The sequence below is a fragment of the Pituophis catenifer genome, unplaced genomic scaffold, assembly GCF_029215685.1.
Source record: "Pituophis catenifer annectens isolate HBS135680 unplaced genomic scaffold, rPitCat1.0.hap2 SCAF_1, whole genome shotgun sequence".
Lineage (NCBI taxonomy): Eukaryota > Metazoa > Chordata > Lepidosauria > Squamata > Colubridae > Pituophis > Pituophis catenifer.
In genome coordinates this window covers 92,794,635-92,813,755 of record NW_027256881.1, presented here as the reverse complement: position 1 = coordinate 92,813,755, position 19,121 = coordinate 92,794,635, and the positions used below count along the sequence as shown (strand labels likewise).

At 37.1% G+C, this 19,121-nt stretch overlaps 1 protein-coding gene across 1 annotated transcript in view; it reads left to right on the top strand.

Annotated features, from left to right (window-relative positions):
- RSPO3 (R-spondin 3) overlaps window positions 1–18,617 on the top strand; it is a 66,884-nt gene extending 48,267 nt beyond the window's left edge. Inside the window, exon 5 of the mRNA XM_070952741.1 lies at window positions 17,170–18,617. Within this exon, the coding sequence (XP_070808842.1) occupies window positions 17,170–17,354 (185 nt within the window). The 3' untranslated portion in view covers window positions 17,355–18,617. The remainder of the gene's footprint in view (window positions 1–17,169) is intronic.
- The last annotated feature ends 504 nt before the right edge of the window (window positions 18,618–19,121 follow it).

The window sequence follows — 19,121 nt, the reverse complement described above, 5'->3', positions numbered from 1 at the left end:
TAAGGTTGCATAGCTTCTTTGCAGATTCTTGGCTTGTTTCTGGTTGGATTTATGCCATGTCCACTTAATCAGAAGAGCAAGAGAAAAAAAAAACACATGAAAAAAATATTAAAAATGAAATAGGAATTAGCCAAACAAGTCCCAAAACAGGCTCATCCTTTAATTCTGGATTCCTCAAATAGGGTTCCTCAAATAGTGACTAAATAAAAGTTAACTAGAGGAACATATGAACTCATCCCAGTCGTTTCTGCAGTCTTTGCAATTTTTGTCCCTTCCAAATCTCACTGTAAGCTCCACCCTTTAGGGAGCAGGTTACATCATGATGCGTGTAGACTCTGACCCTATCACTCTGATCCCATGTTCACTGCTGATTCAGCCTATAAACAAAGACCTATATGCCATGCATCTGACATGGCATATAGTGCTACAGTGGGAATACTACAAGTGGGAAAGTAAAGAGTTTATTTTGCCCTGAACTCTAATGCATCTTTCATAGCTTTGGGATAATGCCAATATTGTACTTTGCAATCGAGAATAAGGCTGTTAACCCTTTCAGATATATTTATATTTATAAACAGGAAGATAAAATATTTCACTCCCAGAAAATAAATATATTTGTGTCAAAAAGCTTTGACACACTGAAATAAGTAAGTAAGTAAGTAAGTAAGTAAGTAAGTAAGTAAGTAAGTAAGTAAGTAAGTAAAATATCTTAAGGATTCTGCAGCTGAAGCATATCATTCCTGCACGATTTTCTAGCAACAGCCTGTGAATCAGTGGTGGGTTCTGTCCGGTTCTATAGAACCGGTAGTAAAAGTGGCGGGAGGCTCCGCCCACCCATCCGGACATCATAATTGATGATGTGCTCCCGTTACAAACCCAGTAGTAAAGGTAAGTAGAACCCATCCCTGCTGTGAATGACAGCAGTATGGTTACAGTTAATCCTCTTTCTTTATAGTTATTCCTCAGGCTGTAGAGAGGATTCAGAATTAAAATGAAAGTAATTATTGTATCTCAGTGTTGACATTTTTACCTACACTGCTGGGTCATCATAACTTGGATCTGCAACTGTAATTCTACTACTATAAATGATTCATTAAGTATTGGGGTTTTAATTGGGTTTTTTTTTCTGCCAACAAAAAAAAACTTACAGCATGTTTTTTCCTTTCTCTTGCAAGGAAGGTAGCATATTTCTGCGTCATATGAACCACTTTGAAGTAGTGAGGTTGTGAGTTCCCAACATAAAGGCATTTAGCTGAATTGGCATTACCAGCATGACTAAAATGCAACCAGAAGGGGAACAAAAAGAAAGGAAAATTATGCTATTGTTCTGGACATCCGTACACATTACATATTATTAACTGTAATTTTAATCTCCTCAATAACCTAGGTTTCTGGGAATAATTACATCAGTGTTTAAAATACATTTTTAAACTCATAAAAAGCAAATGAATGAATAAATAGCACAGGAAATGTAATAGATAAAATAAAATCCATTATTCCAGTGGTCACTTAGGATCAAATTAAATATCCATTTATAGAAATGCCTCAGGATGAGGCAACCTGCCTTATGTGATATTACTTGCATGGATGCAATGAATTTTAAGTTTATAAAACATAAATAGCAACCCTGAAGAAACTCCAGCATTTATGGAATTGCATAGATCAGGGGTGTCAACTCAAGGCCTGAGAGCTGGATCCGGCCCACGGGGTGCATAGATCTGGCCCGCTGGCCTGCCCTGGAAACAGCGAAGGACCGGTCCGAGTGCCTGTACCTGCCCGGGTTCCGTTTTCTGCCGCAACGGCCTCCTGCAGTCCTCTGCCAAAACAGAGCCTGGGTGGGCCATGCACAGTCTCCCCGAAATCCATTTTTGCTGGCAAAGGGCTGCAGGAGCCTGTCACGGCCAAAAATGAAGCCTTGATGAGTGATGTTGAGCTGGCCATGTCCCCCTACCCCCACGGCCACGCCCCACGGTCTCCCAACATCTAACACAACTCTGATGCGGCCCTCAATGAAATCGAGTTTGATACTCCTGGCATAGATGGAAGAGTTGATTAGACAAAAACTGTTTCTCCCCAACTGCTTTTTGCATTAACTGTGTCAGGCTGCTAATCTGTCTTAATACAACTGAGTCAGAATATTCATCCTTCTTGTCTAATGCAACTTTCTTACCCAGTAATCATCCATGATTGTAATAATAAATTTACACTATTTCTATAACAAAACTGATCCTTCAGTTTTCTTCTCCTTTGAAAATGCTTCCTGTTTCATTCCCTTTTTCTCAGCTTGAGAATTTCTTTCACATTTCTTTGATATTATTGATTTTTTTTGTTATTGCCACAAAGTAGATATTTGTCCATTACTCTGTAGGCACTCTGCTCTGGAGAGGAGTTCGAAACAGAGAGTTCTGCTTAATGTCTTTCTTCTTGGGCTTCTTTGAAGTGTGCCAGAGTATATTGGCTATTGGAGAGATGATTGTACACTGACAGAAACTCAGGTCTATCTTTTAACTACTTAATCTATCACAATTCCACTAACATTTCTCTTGAAGTTTTTAATATTGTTGGAAGAAATGTCCATCTGGGTTCAGTACCAAGTGGGAAGAAAGACACTGGAAACATGGAGGTTGATTGGAAAGATGGTTTAATGGTGGACAGGACCACATGGTTTGAGATCCTGGGCAATTGAGCACATGGGTGAAAGAGAGAGATTTATACCCTCTCTTGGGCTTTGCTTCCTTTTCCTTTGAAAGAAATGTATTCTGATTGGTTGTCAGACTCTGATCATGAGAATGCTTAATACAAATAGCTTTTTCGTGATGATTCTCAATGTCATTGAGAAAATTGAACTTTGCAAACTTAGAATTTCCTCATGCATACTGGTGTGAAAAGATGTCAGTGAAAAACAGGAACAAGAAAAGGGGTTAATTTGATGTCTTACACTAGTGTAACAGGGTAGCATCAGTATTTAATCTTTCATTACATTTTGTAAAGTAGGATTTTACCCACCTTCCTTTTTAGAAGTTCATGAGTGATATGGTTTAATAAAGTTATTTTAGCAACTTTTAATAATGAAGAACTGGTTGAATGTTTTAGGACAGTCTAACTATTCACAGTCTACATGTGAAATGTAAATTAGACACAAAATAATGTCATTAAGTATCTTCCTCTCTGACTTTGGTTGAATTCAAAAAAGAGCTAAGTATCCTAAGGACTTTATTAGCATTTGAATGGGAAATTGCTAGGACATCCCAGGGCTGTAGGATAGATGGAGATATGAAAAAACATCCTTGAAAACATTTGTACATTGCTACCAAGAAAATGGATATTTTTATGTAATTGCCAGAGTTAAGCTCAACTTGGGGAGGTCTTTACATCTGGGGCACATAATTTTTGGTTTTGTATCTGATCTGCTTCAGCAGAAGTAAAAGATCCTCTTGGTAAATTGATGGTGCCCCTATGATGCAGGAGTAGTGGAATCTACAATTCATACTTTGTTACATTGCCAGGTCCATAGGGACATTTGTTTGAAGTTGATCTTCCCTCTCTCTAAATTCCTCTGCTTTCTAAATTCCCATTATCTACTAAATAGAAAATACAGACAATTCTGTGTCTTTAAATATTGTGTCCTTAAATATTGCTTAGTTTTTGTGATACAGAGTGTCAATTCTATCCTCCTACTGTGTTTCCCCGAAAATAAGACCTTGTCTTATATTTTTTTGAACCCTGAAATAAGTGCTTGGCCTTATTGCCATGCGCTCAAAACCTCGATTGGGCTTATTATCAGGGGATGTCTTATTCTTCAATGTACTGCCTTGAGACTCCAAAGTGTGGGTATTGCTCCGCCTTTGTGGGGGTCCTCTCTTAGTTTGGTTGTTTGCTTGCAGACATTTCATTACCAAACCTAGGTAACACCATCAATACCAGAAAGGAGTGGGGATTGCTTTCATTTTATAGACTAGTAGCTTGCCCTTTCAGTCTCGGTGAGAGTGATCTTGGTGGTTCCTTGATTAGGCTGTTGTTTACTGTGTTTGTTATAGCTTTATAGTTTGCAAAATTGTATTTGGAACTTTTTGAAGGTTCCTCTTCTTGTACCTTCATTATATGTGATAGAGTGCCTGTCAGAGCCATCATCAAGATTCACTTTTGGGAAAGATGTGGATGATACGCTTGGTACCCAATGCTGTTCCACATCCTTCCACTGATCCCTCTTCTATCTATTCCAAGAAAAGGGAAATTGCATATATCCTTCTCAGAGTAAGTAAAAAGGCAGTTCCTGTACTACCTTATTGCATTCATTGGTTCTTTAAGGAAATAAGTAAGTAAGTAAGCAACAGAATGGCTAGGAAGTGTGGCAGCACAATAGAAGAGCTTTCTAGGAAGAGTTCTGGAAAAGACAAACCAAAGTCTAACAACTATAGAATAATAATTTCTATTAGGAACACTCTTTTTTTTGTAGTACTGTAAACAATATTGTAAAACACAATCATATAATACAGATAATATACAAAATGTTTAAAGCAAAATCATAAAAATTACAACATTGTATCAACTTTGAATTATTCTAAAAAAGTTGGAGAAAGAAATCAGTTAAATATCTGCTATATGATTATAACAACAGTATGTTAATGATGCCAAAAATATCCTGGGTTTAGAGTTACATTGACCAGGTTGTATGGATTTTAATCAAATGAGTCAAAATAAAGCATCCAAAAGTTACATATTCCCTACTAGTAGAAAATGTATATTTATACATCACATTTCTTCCAATAATCTACCAGCTCTATCAGACATTATCTTCACCTGGCATCTTTTCTAAGAAGATAGTGCACCAAGCTACAGAAACAGATGCAAACAACTTAGCTTTCTTCGTATGTTCCCATAATGCATTAGAGCAGTGGTCACCAACTGGTGGTCTGTGGACCACTGATGGTCCCCGAGAAAATTTTGGTGGTCCACAGAAAAATTATTTGCATTTTTTTATATTGCACTAAAATCTAATCACATGACCACCTAGCCACCCTGCCCAGCCGGTCATTAGGCAGATCATATTAGTGGTCCATGGGATTTAAAATTATGAATTTAGTGGTCCTTGAGGTCCGAAAGGTTGGGGACCCCTGTATTAGAGTATGCTGCCACATAGTGCTGAGGAAGGGAACATGATTAGATGAATGGAAATATCTTTGGTGAGCATTTTAGTATTGGAGTATTGGAAATGCTGTAAGTGGAAGAGAAAGGAAGGGCAGGGAGGAAAAGAAAAACAAATAATATATAAGCACCTCTATTAAGCTCAGCCAAAGTATAGACTTTTTAAATATAATGACGGCACAATTTAATATGGCTTAATTATGTTTCCATGAAATACTTCCATGCATAGAAACACAGTTAAGACATTGTTAATCACCAAGCTCAGGAAAGTTTATTTATTACTCTATTATTAGCCAGGACTTCATGGGACTCTTTCAAAGTGGTATTGAGTTATTAGCATCTTTCTTCCTACAGCTTATTTCAAGTATCACCTTCAGTACAGTTTTTATAGAGGAAGACTGGCAAAATACAGTCAGTTCTATTTATTAGGAAGTGGCTTAGAAAATGTCCAAGTCAGTGAAGGCATAGGAAAAACTATTCACATCAGATCCAAAAGTCTGTTATATCATCTAGCCTATACTCCTACCTTATATAAACCATATTTATCAAATTGTCATGACATTACTAACAGTTAACTCAAACAGAGTTAAACTACTAGGATACAATAAATTATAATTTAGTCTTTCCTTTGTATGATCTCTAAGGCTGAATTAATAGAGAACAAATCTTCATCTTGTATTATATAGTGGTAAAGTTGTTATAGATTCCTTGTTAAAAAAAAAGATTTCATAGGTCTCATATATTTACAGCATTAATATACAACCTCTATTCCTGTATATTGGACACAAAATATTAAAGGCAAATATACGTGTTCCAGGATAATGTTGCAGGATCCAATCTAGAGGTTTTGTCTTTGAACGTCTCTCTGGTAGAGTGTGTGCTTTGGGCTATTCTGTGTATATGGTGCCTTGGAGGTGGGAGATACTTCCAATGTAATCTACCGGATCCCTTGCATGGATTGCTCTTGTGACTATGTAGGACAGATGGGGAGGAAGCTAACTATCAGATTGCAAGAACACAAGTGAATGGTCAGATGAGGAGACCCAAACTCATTGGTAGCCTCACACTGCAATAAACAAGGACATACATTCAAATTTGCAGTTAAGATTGTTGGACAAGCAGGCACAAAAATATCCAGGGACGTGATTGAAGCCGGAGAAACAGAGCCCTTGTCAATTAATAGAGGTCCTGATTTACCCTCGGCATATAAAGTACTTAGGAGGTGAGGACTTGGCAGCACAAGGAAACAACTGTCAATGACTTAATAACCGACAATCAGCACCCCAATCTATATTTAAAAAGCGACACACTACAGGCACCATATAAATACTACATACAGAATAGGCCAAAGCACACACACTGCCAGAGAGAGGTTTGCTGAGAATAGGCTGTAGCACAAGTCCAAAAGCTCAGAAGTCAAAACCTCTGGTCTTTGATTGGTTCCTACAACAAAATATTAAAATTAAACGTAAAACGATGGGACAATGGTGCAATGGTGAAAAAACCAGCAAATGCTGAATTTGGCATTAAAACTGGAAAGTAACAAAGGATTAAAGTATTTACATCGAGGTGAAATCTAAAATTTTCTACTACAGATTCTGTGGGCGTGGCTTGGTGGGGGGTAATGTGACTGGGTGGGCGTTGCCAACTTTTTTTTTTTTTAAGCATTTTTTAAAAGCATTTTTCCTACAACCTCTTCTACCGAAGAGGTTGCAGGAAAAAAAATGCTTTTAGAAGCCTCTGATGATCAGGCAACTCAGCTGGGATCGCCAGAGGCTTTTAAAGGCATTTTTTTTCTACAACCTCTTCGGCCGAAGAGGTTGTAGAAAAAAATGCTTTTAAAAGCCTCTAATGATCCCAGCTGAGCCGTGCGATCATCAGAGGCTTTTTTTTTTACTTTTAAAAGCATTTTTTCAGCTGAAGAAGTTGTAGAAAAAATGCTTTTAAAAGTAAAAAAAACAGCCTCTGATGATTGTGCGGCTCAGCTGGGCATGGGGAGGGGGGCACAGGGATTTTTGCTACCGGTTCTCTGAACCACCCACCGCCATCACTACCAGATCGGGCGATCCGGTCCAAACCGGAAGCATTTTCACCCCTGATTTACATACAACCCAATTTTACAAAACAGCAAATTTAAATCAGAAGAAAAATCAGCCAGTCTTATCTATACTTGAATTCCAACTTTGCAGCTCACAGAGAGGGATTCAGCTTTAAGTGGTGCATGAAAATACATTTCAAAATATATAGAAAGAACAGTGTTTTAGTAGATATTAACTGACATGTGTTTCAGACATGTTTGAAATTGAAAAAATATGTTTCTCCATAACCCATGCTATTTGGACTATTTGTGTGTATCCCTATAGCAACTAACAATAGCACATTCAGTTGCATCCAATAAAACATTTATTCAAGGCAAATTGAGACTGGAGACTGATTGAGAAATAGTTACACCACAGCAGTTGTTAAGGTAATATATTATTACAATACTAGTAACCAAACTGCACTTATAAATGTAGAAGAATCGTATCATATATTAGTGTTTTAAGTACAAGTATTTATTGTATCTGGCCCTATTCCCATAAAATACTTAACCCACTCAGTCATTAAACCAGTCAAATTGCATCACTGGTGATTCTGGCAGTGCACAGTAACTAGTGTAAACCAACAAAGTACTTTTTTTTGAGAATATTGAGATCCCATCCCCTTTCTTCAGATGGCATCAGAAATCTGAACACAGCTGCCAAAGAAGCATTGGTCAACTCTTGAAAATTAGCTCCATCAAATGGAACAATCCCACTACTTACACTGGAATTAGATAATCTAATTAGGCATGTTACTATAGGTTAAATGGGGTTAAATTCAATCTCTTGGAAACTTAACTGATAGACTTTCTTGTTTCTTTTTTTGGTGTTCTCATATAATACATACAGTTGCTGCTCTCCACTCATCCAATTACAAGTTAATTAATAAAATGAATAGTTGATTAGAAATGTGCATAAATTAATAAATACTAGTGAGTGGTCCAAATCCTAGAACATTGAAATATTGATAATGGCTCACCTACAATTTATTATAATTTCATCATATACCGGTAATTAGGGTTACCAGATCTGGGCTGCAAAAATCCAAGATGCTAGATAGAAACAAAGATTTAGCGTATTGTGTATCTGCTGCCATCCAGAGGTTGTCTAGATCCAAATATTGGGCAGAACATTTATGAATTTTCATAAATATTGTTATTGATTTATTATGTTATCTGTTTTAAAAATTCAGTTTCTCACACATGTTTTGCACAAATTCTGTGAGATAGATTAGGCTAAAAGATCATGAAATGAGATGAGTTGAGATGAAGAGTTGAAGCTGCGCCTTCTCATTGGAGACAGTTTGAATCTAGAATAACTATGAAACACTGCTCCATTCTATCATGCTTAACTTGGCTCTCCTTTAAATTAAATTAAATTATCTCCCCTTTACAAATTTTAGATGGACAGTTCTAATCTGTTCTATCAAACATTTAATGGTATACGATCCTGTTTTATTTTCTAACTGCAACTTTGATTCTTGGACTTTATTGATGTGAATGGTTCTGTTTCTGTTTATTGTTATGATATTAAACATATGGTACTTTTATTGTATATATTAGCAGTGCCAAATAGACCAAGGAAGTGATTCTTGATAATTAAATGGAGAAATCAGAAATTTGGGTGGGGCGGGGTGGGGTAATGTTTTAAATATAAATTAGACTAGATCACCTTTGATCTTAAAAAGCCTATATATTTTATTTCAAGATCAGTACTCTAATACAAAATGGAAAAGAAAGTGATCACACCAAAAAATTCTAAAAAGGATTGGTATATCCAAAGCACATTGCATTCATTAGTGAGGTATCACAGAGACACAAATATTGTAGGCTATGTGAAGAAATACATTTGTGTTTTGAATCTCTGGACAAATCATTAGTATGCCAATCCATAATAGGCTTTGAGGACAGAATTATTTGGAACCCAATACACTATGAAATGTGTAATGTAGCTGTTTATGGTTTCCTGCATGCCTAATAGCACTCACAGTTTTAGGAAGAAAGAAAAGCAAGATATAGGACAGTAGAATTTTATTTGTGGTATATATTGTAAGACAAAGTTGAATAGCTAAATCCAAGCAGGATGTATTACTATAGATTCCCATGAAATGGCTACAGTGGCTTTTCTTTGCATGATTTCTACCCATCATTTTCTTGTAATGATTATGCTGACTTTATTTCTAGCAATTTTGCTTTTTAGGCTAGAACAGGACATGTTATCCTAAAGTTTAAACTCTCTACCATCACTTCAGTGCACAGGGTATCACTGGAATTAACATTATATCATAGTATCGCAGTGATGGCTAACCTTTTTGCCATCCCGTGCCAGGAGCGGGGAGGGGTGCCCTGCTCCCGTTCATGCGTGCGCGACCCCCCACGCTCCCACCATTCCTGGCACATGATGGCAAGGTAGGCCCATTTTTTGTTCTCCCCAGCCACCAGAGCCTTTCTAGGAGTCTAGGGAGGGCAAAAATGGCCTTTCCCACCCCCTCGGAGGCCCTCCGGAGGCCGGAAATGGCCCGTTTGCCAACTTCTGGTCCCACCTGAGCTCGCGTGCCCACCGATATGGCTACGCGTGCCATAGGTTCACCATCATGCGTATATCATAATAACACTGTAACTGGAATAAGTAATATTCAACTAATCATAGCAAAAGCTTAATATCCATATATTTTTAACAATAAGTGGTGCCATTCCATTTTCTCAGTGCTTGTAATTGAGCACTGTACTGCCAGACTGATTAGCTGGCTTTTCATCCATTATAACCAATGTGATTTTCCTTTTTCATGGTAGCATTTGTCCTCAGCAAAACTCCTTTAGCATTTGTGGCAAAGCGGCAGTAACAAAAAATTTTGAAATGCCTGTTCAAAGCTGTTCACAGTATAAAACCTACAGGCTTCCACAGCACAACCGGGGGAAGGCCCCGAACAGGGACATTGTAAACACTGCTGTCAAAGTGCTCCTCTTTACAACATAAAAATTGTGGAGTTTGCCCCAGCTGCAAGTCAGCCCCATAAGAGTGCCAGGTACGTGGCTCATTATACCACATCTTTTTGTTGCCTTTCTTCTTTTTTGTTTTGTTTATAATCAAAATGTGGCTGCTTCTTTAAAAGTGGGTGTTGTTTTTTTTTTACAATGTAATGGTGTTATTCATTTTTCATTATTGTGTCATACTGAAGTTATTTTGGTGATGCTCATGCATGAAAAAGGAGAGGGGTCAGCATTGCATATTTGTATGTGTCAGTGTATATGGCCTGGTGCAAATGTAGACATTATTACACATTAAATATCAGTACAGTACATTTTACCATGATGCAAAGAATTGTGACTGGATGTCCATGCATCTGTTTTATCTGACCAGCCAGTGTTAATTTTCAAAGAAAAACGTCTCTGAACCCTGTTATCTCTGAAGAGTAAGTCAGTTGAACCCAAGGAAGTGGACAGAGTCCTCATGGCTGTGAGCTTGGCCATCTGTGTTCTGCACTTCTGCTTGGACAAGGCCTCTCAGGAGACGGCATGCAATTGAGACCAACCGCTGGTGAATGCCTTGGTGTGGGAGGCATTGGTATCACCTGCCGAGAAAGAAGCAGTGGGCCATTCAATTCTCAAGAGGCCATCCTTGAACCCAACAGTGTTCGATACCATTTGTCCGGTCTCTCCAGCCTTCCTTTTTTAGGAAAAGTTGTTAAGAGGGTGGCTGGTTCTCAGCTACAGTACATGGTCTCTTGTGCCTTGGTTATTTCCTAGTTGGATTACTGTAATGCAGTCTATGTTGGGTTGCCCATGAAGACCAACTGAAAGTTCTAATTAGTACAGAATCATCAGTACACAAAGTGAAGGGTATCTCTAGGCTCACCCACATGGCTCCGAGTTTCTTTCCGGGTGAAATTCAAGGGACTGATTATTATCTTTCTTTAAAGCCCTATATGGCATGGGATCAGGTTATTTGCATGCCTGTCCCTAAGGACATCTGCCTGACTACCAGATCAGATAGAATCAGCATGCTCCTAATCCTTTCCCTTAAATGTTGCCATGTTATGGAATCCAGAAAGCGTGCTTTTCTGTGGTAGCCCCTACCCTATGTAATATCTCCTCCCACCCCCCAAAAAGTTGGCTGGCTCCCACTCTTTTAATCTTCCAAGAAGCAATCAAGACCTGGCTTTTTCCCCAAGCGCTGGGAAAGATGGAATTAAGTTTAGTTACGGCAATAGATTTTTTTGGTTTTATTGTGTTTTGGTTTTAATATTTTCATTTTATTTTATTTTTATTGTATATAGATTGGCTTTATCTTTTACCATGATTTTAGAAGCTACATTTTGCTTTCTAGTTCTGTATGCCTATGCTAGATATTAGAAAATAGTCTTCTCTCGATAAAGAGGAAATAGCTTTTCTATCTTTTTTCCCACATAAAGTTTGACTTAATTTTCCCAACTCAGATGGAGTCAGGGACTTTGAAAATGCTATAGTCGCAGTAGCTTGCATATTTCTAATGTTAGTTTGCTAGACAATGCACACATTATTCATGTAGCCAAAAAAAATTATCGTCAGACTTTGGGGGGATGGTAATAGACTTTATATCTTCTATTCCTTAAGATCCTACAATTATGGAAACAAAGTGTTATTGGCATAAGAGAAAACTGTATTACATTACAAATTATTTGAAATATGTGTATTTTATTGGGAAGGGATAAAGCTACTTTGATTTTTTTTTAAGCAAATTTAAAAAAAAACAATTTAGAAGTGTCTGAATTAAAAGTCATTTAATCGTGAAATAAAAAAAAATCATCTGGCTGCTCTCTTACTATAATATTGTACTTGAAATAATTTAGATATCTGTGGGATAGGAGCATCTGTACCTTATCATATATAACTTTTCCTGATTATTTCTTGAAATGCAGACTAAACATGCGATTCTGACATAAGGCAGCATCACATTTGTATTCCTAGTTTACTCAAATGCCTTCGGCAGCCGAACTAATGTCTCATAAAGAACAACTATGACCTCAAGGGAATCTTGTAGGAGGCACTAAGCTGTTGAAGGCCAAAAAGAAGTTACAACTATTTATACCAAAATTCCTGATCCTAAGTCATACTATATACATGTATCATCCCTATCTTATTATTATATACAAGTCATATATATGCAAAGATTGTTTAAGCAGCAAATCCCACTATCATATTTTAGAACTTTTCAAAATTCCATCATGTTTAATATAAGTTTCAAGAGTATGGCCCATATAAGTACTATTATTCCGCATAGAAACAATAGCTTGGTTATAAGATCATGTTTTATAAATGGGTGGCTAAATATGCAAAGACAATCTTGCTTGCAGGGACATTATGTTAAAGATTAGGATGATGGGAATTCTAACAAGCATTTTGGAGATGACTGGACACAAAACTGGGAAATCTGATTTCCAAACTCCACTTGAACATGAAAGTTACTGGCTGATATTGACTTAATCCTATGTACCCCCTCACCTTGATCTCCCTTGTATCATTACTGTGATAATCGCATGTAATTAATACTCAGAATTGCAAAATCCAACCCTCCCCCCATCATTTGGAAAATATAGATTCTACTTCCTGTACCCATGGGACTGTTCTAATAAAAATGTTCCCATCATGATAACATTTCTTAAAAGCAGGGAATCTGACATTTGCTCTTCAGTAAAAGCACAAATCTCTGTACACTTAAAACATAAGAAGCTGGAGCTGTTTGTTGACAAATGAAATTAAAAGGTCTGGACAGGTACCTTGTAGTGGGAGGGATGGAATCCTTACATTTTTGTTTTGGCCAGGATCTGTCAAGTTCAGCCTCAGAGTATTTGAAAGCTGACCTGTCTCCAAAAAAATTGGTCATGCTTCTTGGCAATGAGAAAAATGCTAGAAATATGCATAATTCTGCATTAATGTAATGTAAGTGGTTTGAAGTGACCTGGGGGTAATCAAGAATTGTATCAGTACTTTCTTTGAAAAGCTGGTTCTTCAGCTGCATGTCTTCTTGAATTGTTACCTGTTTTCTTTCTTGTTTGTGCCACAGTAGATGGCCTGGTAAGATGGACAACATAAGTCTTACCAGGTATGTAACCTAAGTTAGCAGTTTCACCTGAATTACTACCATGTCCAGACTAAATTACAAACCATTTTTTTCAGGATAAAAGCAGGAAAAGCCAAGCAGAAGCAAAAATAAATAAATAAAAATCAGAGAGCTTCAAGTAACATTTTATGCTTCTTAATCCTGTAATTAAAAAGTCAGAAAATTTAGTTTGTCAAGTAAGATTAGCTTATTTTTAAGCATAATGCTTTCCTTCCAACACATTAGTCTGTTAAGAAGATGTAAAGAACTGTTATAAAAAACCTCTATCTGTGAAGGCCCATAATATTGGATCAATATTAAATCGTAGTGTCCAGTGCATAATTCTGTCCATCTTCTCATTTTTGTATTCAAGAATCATAACATATAATGGCACTCCACCATTCTCACTCATTCTTCGCTATATAGCATAACCTATAGGACAACATTACATTGTGTGTCTTATGTTGTCTGTCCCTTTATGATTATATTGTATGATAAATAAGATGAACTCAGAGAGTACGAACACCATAAAAATGAAACTGAACATAGAATTCATGCACTCAGAATCAGAACAGACTATGTCGCAAAAAAAAAATGAAATTTACAATGTTCATTTAAAAAAATATATCTTTATTTAAAGGCATTTCAAAAGATGGATTTAAAAAGCACAAGGGTGCCCCTTAGTGGAATTTTAGCTCACATAACTAAGTGCAATGCATTACAGAGCTGTTCAGAATTATAGCAGTTGTTCATTTTATTTTATTTTGAGCACTTGAAGAAATCTGCATTCACATTTTCTCCAACTGCATTAATCACATTGTAAATTATTCTTCTAATTTTGAAGTCAGTTTAGTTTATTCGTTCTTCCGTGTCCACAGTCCATTGGAATAGTTAGGGAACTAAAAAGAGAATATGTTTAACTTTAGTATCAGATTATAATTGTGTTAGTTGTATTTACCATTTTCATTAAGAGCAAGTATAGAGTGGTTAATGGTTTAAACTTAATGGTTTTAAGTCCTGCCCTTGGGTTTGTCAAGTCTTAACCTCATTTCATTTATTTTAATTAGATAATTTCCTTAATAGGTTGTAAGAATATACCTTGGCCTAAGCAAAGCATATGTAAAGGAAGGTAGAGATGTTCTTTGGAAGAGAGGTTTTCAAGATTCTGTTTCTATACCCTAGAACTGTGCTGGCAAACCTATGGCATGCGTGCCCGAAGTGGCATACGGCACCCGTTCCTCTTTCGGGTTTCTAGGATGCATGCACACGCAGCGATCAGCTAACCTTTGTGTTTATATCAGTGCCGGAAACTGGAAGAACTGGACTTTCATTTTCCAGCATTTTCATGTGCATGCGCGAACTGCTCCCTTTTCGGCACTTGGTGCTGTGTGCGCTCCCTTTTTGGCACTTGGTGCTGAAAAGGTTCGCCATCACTGCCCTATAACAACAAAGTAGAATTCCAGAAATCCTTATGTCAGTGGTTCTCAACCTTTTTTTCACCATGGTCCCCTTTAAATACCTTTTGTGGTGACCACGGACCTCCCAAACTTAACTCAAGATTTAAATCATAACATTTCTTAAGCCTTTGCAGACTTCCTGTGATGGCATTACTTCCCTCCCAGGGTCTATGGACCACAGGCTGAACCACTGCCTTATGGTATTTGTTTTTTCACCTGACCTACTTGAAAGACTGGCATCAACTTTGAAAGCCAGCAATCCAAGGTGATCTCTTTAACATTCCTTTCCAGGATTTGACAATACATTCCATAGTATTCTGTTTAGCCACCAAGAGTAATCTAAGCTGGATGGCATTAACAATTATGTGGATATACAGTTGTCCCAAAGTTGTACTAAAAGACATCCTCAACATCCTCAACAATTCCTAATCAAACTGGAGCCACTGTTTGCGGCTGAGTTCCAACAAGCTTCAGCCATAGATTGTCTATTTTTTAATATTTTCTTAATCACTTCTTCTTTATCTTCTTTATCGATGTTTATTTGCAGATGATACAAAACTAGATGGGATTTTGAGAAAGAAATTTCAGGGATGCTTGTTAGGTTAGACAGGTTGAAAAACAATAGAATGAAATAGGCAACAGAAACTTATGCACTTGGAAGACAAAAATTGCATGCACGTATTATGGACAGAGATACCTGGCTTGGTAATATTATTTATAAAAAAAGATTTTAGAATAGTTGATTGCAAATTGAATATTATTCAGCAGTGTATTATGGCAGCAAAAAATACAAATTTAATTCTATTATATAAAGTATAAAAGTGTAATTTCCAAATAATTGGAATTAAGAGTTACAGTATTTTGCATTGGTCAGGCTCCATTTAAATGCTGGGTCAATTTCTACCCACCAGATTTTAATAAGTTTCCGCTACATAGTTTTTCTGAAATGCAAATAAGGATGATTTACAGCTAGTAACTAATATGATGAAGAAGACTGCAAGAACCTTGAGAAGACTGAAGGGAACAGAATCCTTCAAGTATCTGAAACTTAAGATTTATTCTGAATTATTCCAGAGACCCTTTGAAAGTTTCTTGACAAAGTTCAAAGCCTTTATTGTCATTGTATGTCATGTAAACAATGAAATTGGTTTAGCCTCTACTGGTGCATAGACAATAGACAAGACATAGACAATAGTCAAAATTTGTTCTGATTTATTCCAGACAGGACAATGAATAGTAATTTAATATTAAAGGGCAGATTCTGGTTGAAAGGTAACAAAAACTTTGTAAGAGCAGTTTGATGGTGGAATCCATTACCCAAAGGAATAATGGCTTCTCCCTGAATGTCTTCAAGTGTGAGTTCCAGAGTAATCTGGATTTCTGCACTGAGCAAGGGATTAGATACGATGGCCTTTCCAACTCTATGATTGTACAACTAACTGGCAAGATATAAATTCAAATCCCTATTCAGACATGGAGCTCTCCATATCTTTGGCTCAGTTATTCTTTCTCAGTGCTGTGTGGACAAATCAGGGAAGATTCCAAGGGTGAAATTCAAATTTTTTCCCTACTGGTTCTGTGGGCATGGCTTGGTGGGCGTGGTAGGAGAAGGATATTGCAAAATCTCAATTCCCACCCTACTCTGGGGGAAGGATATTGCAAAATCTCCATTCCCTACCCACTCCTGGGGGAAGGATATTGCAAAATATTCATTCCCACCCCACTCTGGGGCCAGCCAGAGGTGGTATTTGCCAGTTCTCCGAACTACTAAAAATTTCCGCTACTGGTTCTCCAGAACCTGTTAGAACCTGCTGAATTTCACCCCTGGAAGATTCCTTGTCATTTATGTAGATCGGTATTCCAGAGAAGCAAGATATGACATAAATGCAATAAATAAAAACGTTTTATTACTGTTTGATTTTAAATTCTGGCTTGCTCCCCATAGGAAAGACACTTACAAACCTTATCATAATTGTAAGGTATTGCTAATTATTAAAATATATGGAACAAAGCTAAGGCTGCAGTTTTACTCATCTGATTATAATATATGGTATAATGAACAATCTTGACCTCTAACTATAGTAATATAAAGGCTTTTTATACAAAAAAATAATATATGATGACATTGTGCATAATGCCTCTTAAAGCACTGTTTATAATAAAAAGACAGAGGCTATAATTCATATTTTGAATTAGTTTGTCAAAATGATGACAATAATTTTCTATATATATAAATATAGAGTTCTCTATATTTCCAGGTCTTCTTAATGGTGCTCTTTGAAGAGGCCAATGTCAGAGGTTTTCCTTTATTTAAGAGTTCAGGATTTGAGAATGCCAGGATAAGAGAAACTGATCATCTCTAAGTAAATGATTTATATCTTGTAACGTACTGTAATTTTTTATTGCAGAGAGAAAAAGGGACAGACGAAAAAAACCAAAGAGAGAAGAAAGCAAAGAAACCAGTCAGGAAAACAGAGGCCAAGAATCCAGAAGGCAGGGCAGAGATCCAGAGAAAAAAAACAAAATGCAACCGAAGAAGAGAAGAAACCAGAATAAACAGCAGAAACTAGTTGCCATCAGCACTGCACACTAACCGCCTTACACCACTGTTTAAGACTATTGCTGCTGCTATCACCACCAGACCCCCAGGGTCCGTGTTTCCCAATTATCACCAATAGACAATATTACAAGTTATACTTAAAAACATTCCAATACTTACTATATTCTTCATGCAGTCACAGTTTAATTGGAAGACTGACATGAAGCAAGATTTTGTTTAGTTTTTTTTTTCTTTAAATGGGATACGTTCAACCTTATATTACATTCTTCCATGCATCTCTTAAAGAGTGTCTCAGCAGGTGGCACTGCCTGGTTGATCTTGTCAGGCTTGGAAACTGAGCAGGGTGTGGCCTGGCTAAGTTCTACAAGATTGGCAAAGTGGTAAGCAAAACTGGGAAGTCATAAAAAAAAAATCCCAGAAGAAAGGAATGGTAAACCAATTCCGTACTCTCGCTGAGGAATCTACGTGGATGGGTCCCTGAAGTCACCAGGAATCAAGTGGATTCAAAGAGACTTTAGCTTTTATCTCTAAGGGTCAATTTAGAAGCTTGTATATAATTATCAATATGGTATAAGGTATAACAATATATTGGATGACTACTTTTTCTTCTGTAAAATATTTTTTCAACCCATTCTTTATGAAGCAAAAAATGCCTAAGGTAAAAGATACAGTATCCCTAGATGCATCATTACAGTATATATGTTGCATAAGGAGAAGGAAGAAGAAAATGTTTTAAGAACTGAACATTCAATACTGCAGTCTTATCAGAATTACGTTCACTGGATTTTGCCACAGATTCATATTTGAAATTCCAGACTGAAGAACTCCAAGGCTCTGAAGCAAAGGCACAAAAGAAATGGAAGCCTCAGTAAACATATTGCAAAGACAAACATTAGATAGTACTATTATTTGCAAGATAGCAGAATATTTTCTGTCAAAACCTTGGTAATACAGCTGTTCTATGCTTTATATCATTCTTGTAACTGAAATCTTCCAGTGACTGACAAATCGTATGGGGGGAAAAAAGCAAAACACTGAGATAATAAAGAATGGAGACGGGAGATCACACAAATCGGACATTTGCACTGATGACTTTTTCATCCCTCTTGTAATTGAACGTTGTCACACAGTCTGCTTTGTAAATGGAGAAAAGTATGCTGTTCTTTAGAAATGTTTTATCTAATAAACTAAGGCCACTTTACCAAATATAAAAGGGGAATATCCAATTAACTCCTCTAGCTGATGGAGTGATGGAATGGCAGAACAGGCACAATGGTGGTTATCATGCTATCAGCAGAGTGGGAAAGAATTCTTTAGGGTTGGACAAGAAGAATAAATATTTGTACACTATATCTGAATTTACAGAGTTTCCACAAGCAGAAAAACAATATCACTCATTTTTTCTTCTCTCACATTCAATGAGTGCCAAGGTTGAGTTTATTCACTATGAACACAAACATGCTCTAACATTTTTCTGGTCTGTTTTCATAACATGGCCTTTCTCGGTTCCCCAACCCATTCCCGAGGCAGCCTTGAATCATTGTTAATGGTACTCAGTAGAGTGTGGTTATCATATCTCTCTTATCTTGACAGAGCTTTGCAGGGGACACAACTTGGCTGACTATTTTGTCAGCAAGGTGACCCATGTCTATTAGTTGACCTTAGGCTAATATTAGCATGCGTTCTTCCCCCCGATTCCCAGGAACTGTCTTCAAGGGCTGTTGTGCTTTGGGCAGCAGAACAGTCTGGTTCTTTAAAATTGAGTTCCCCGCATTCCCATTTCTGCCAGATCTCTGAGTC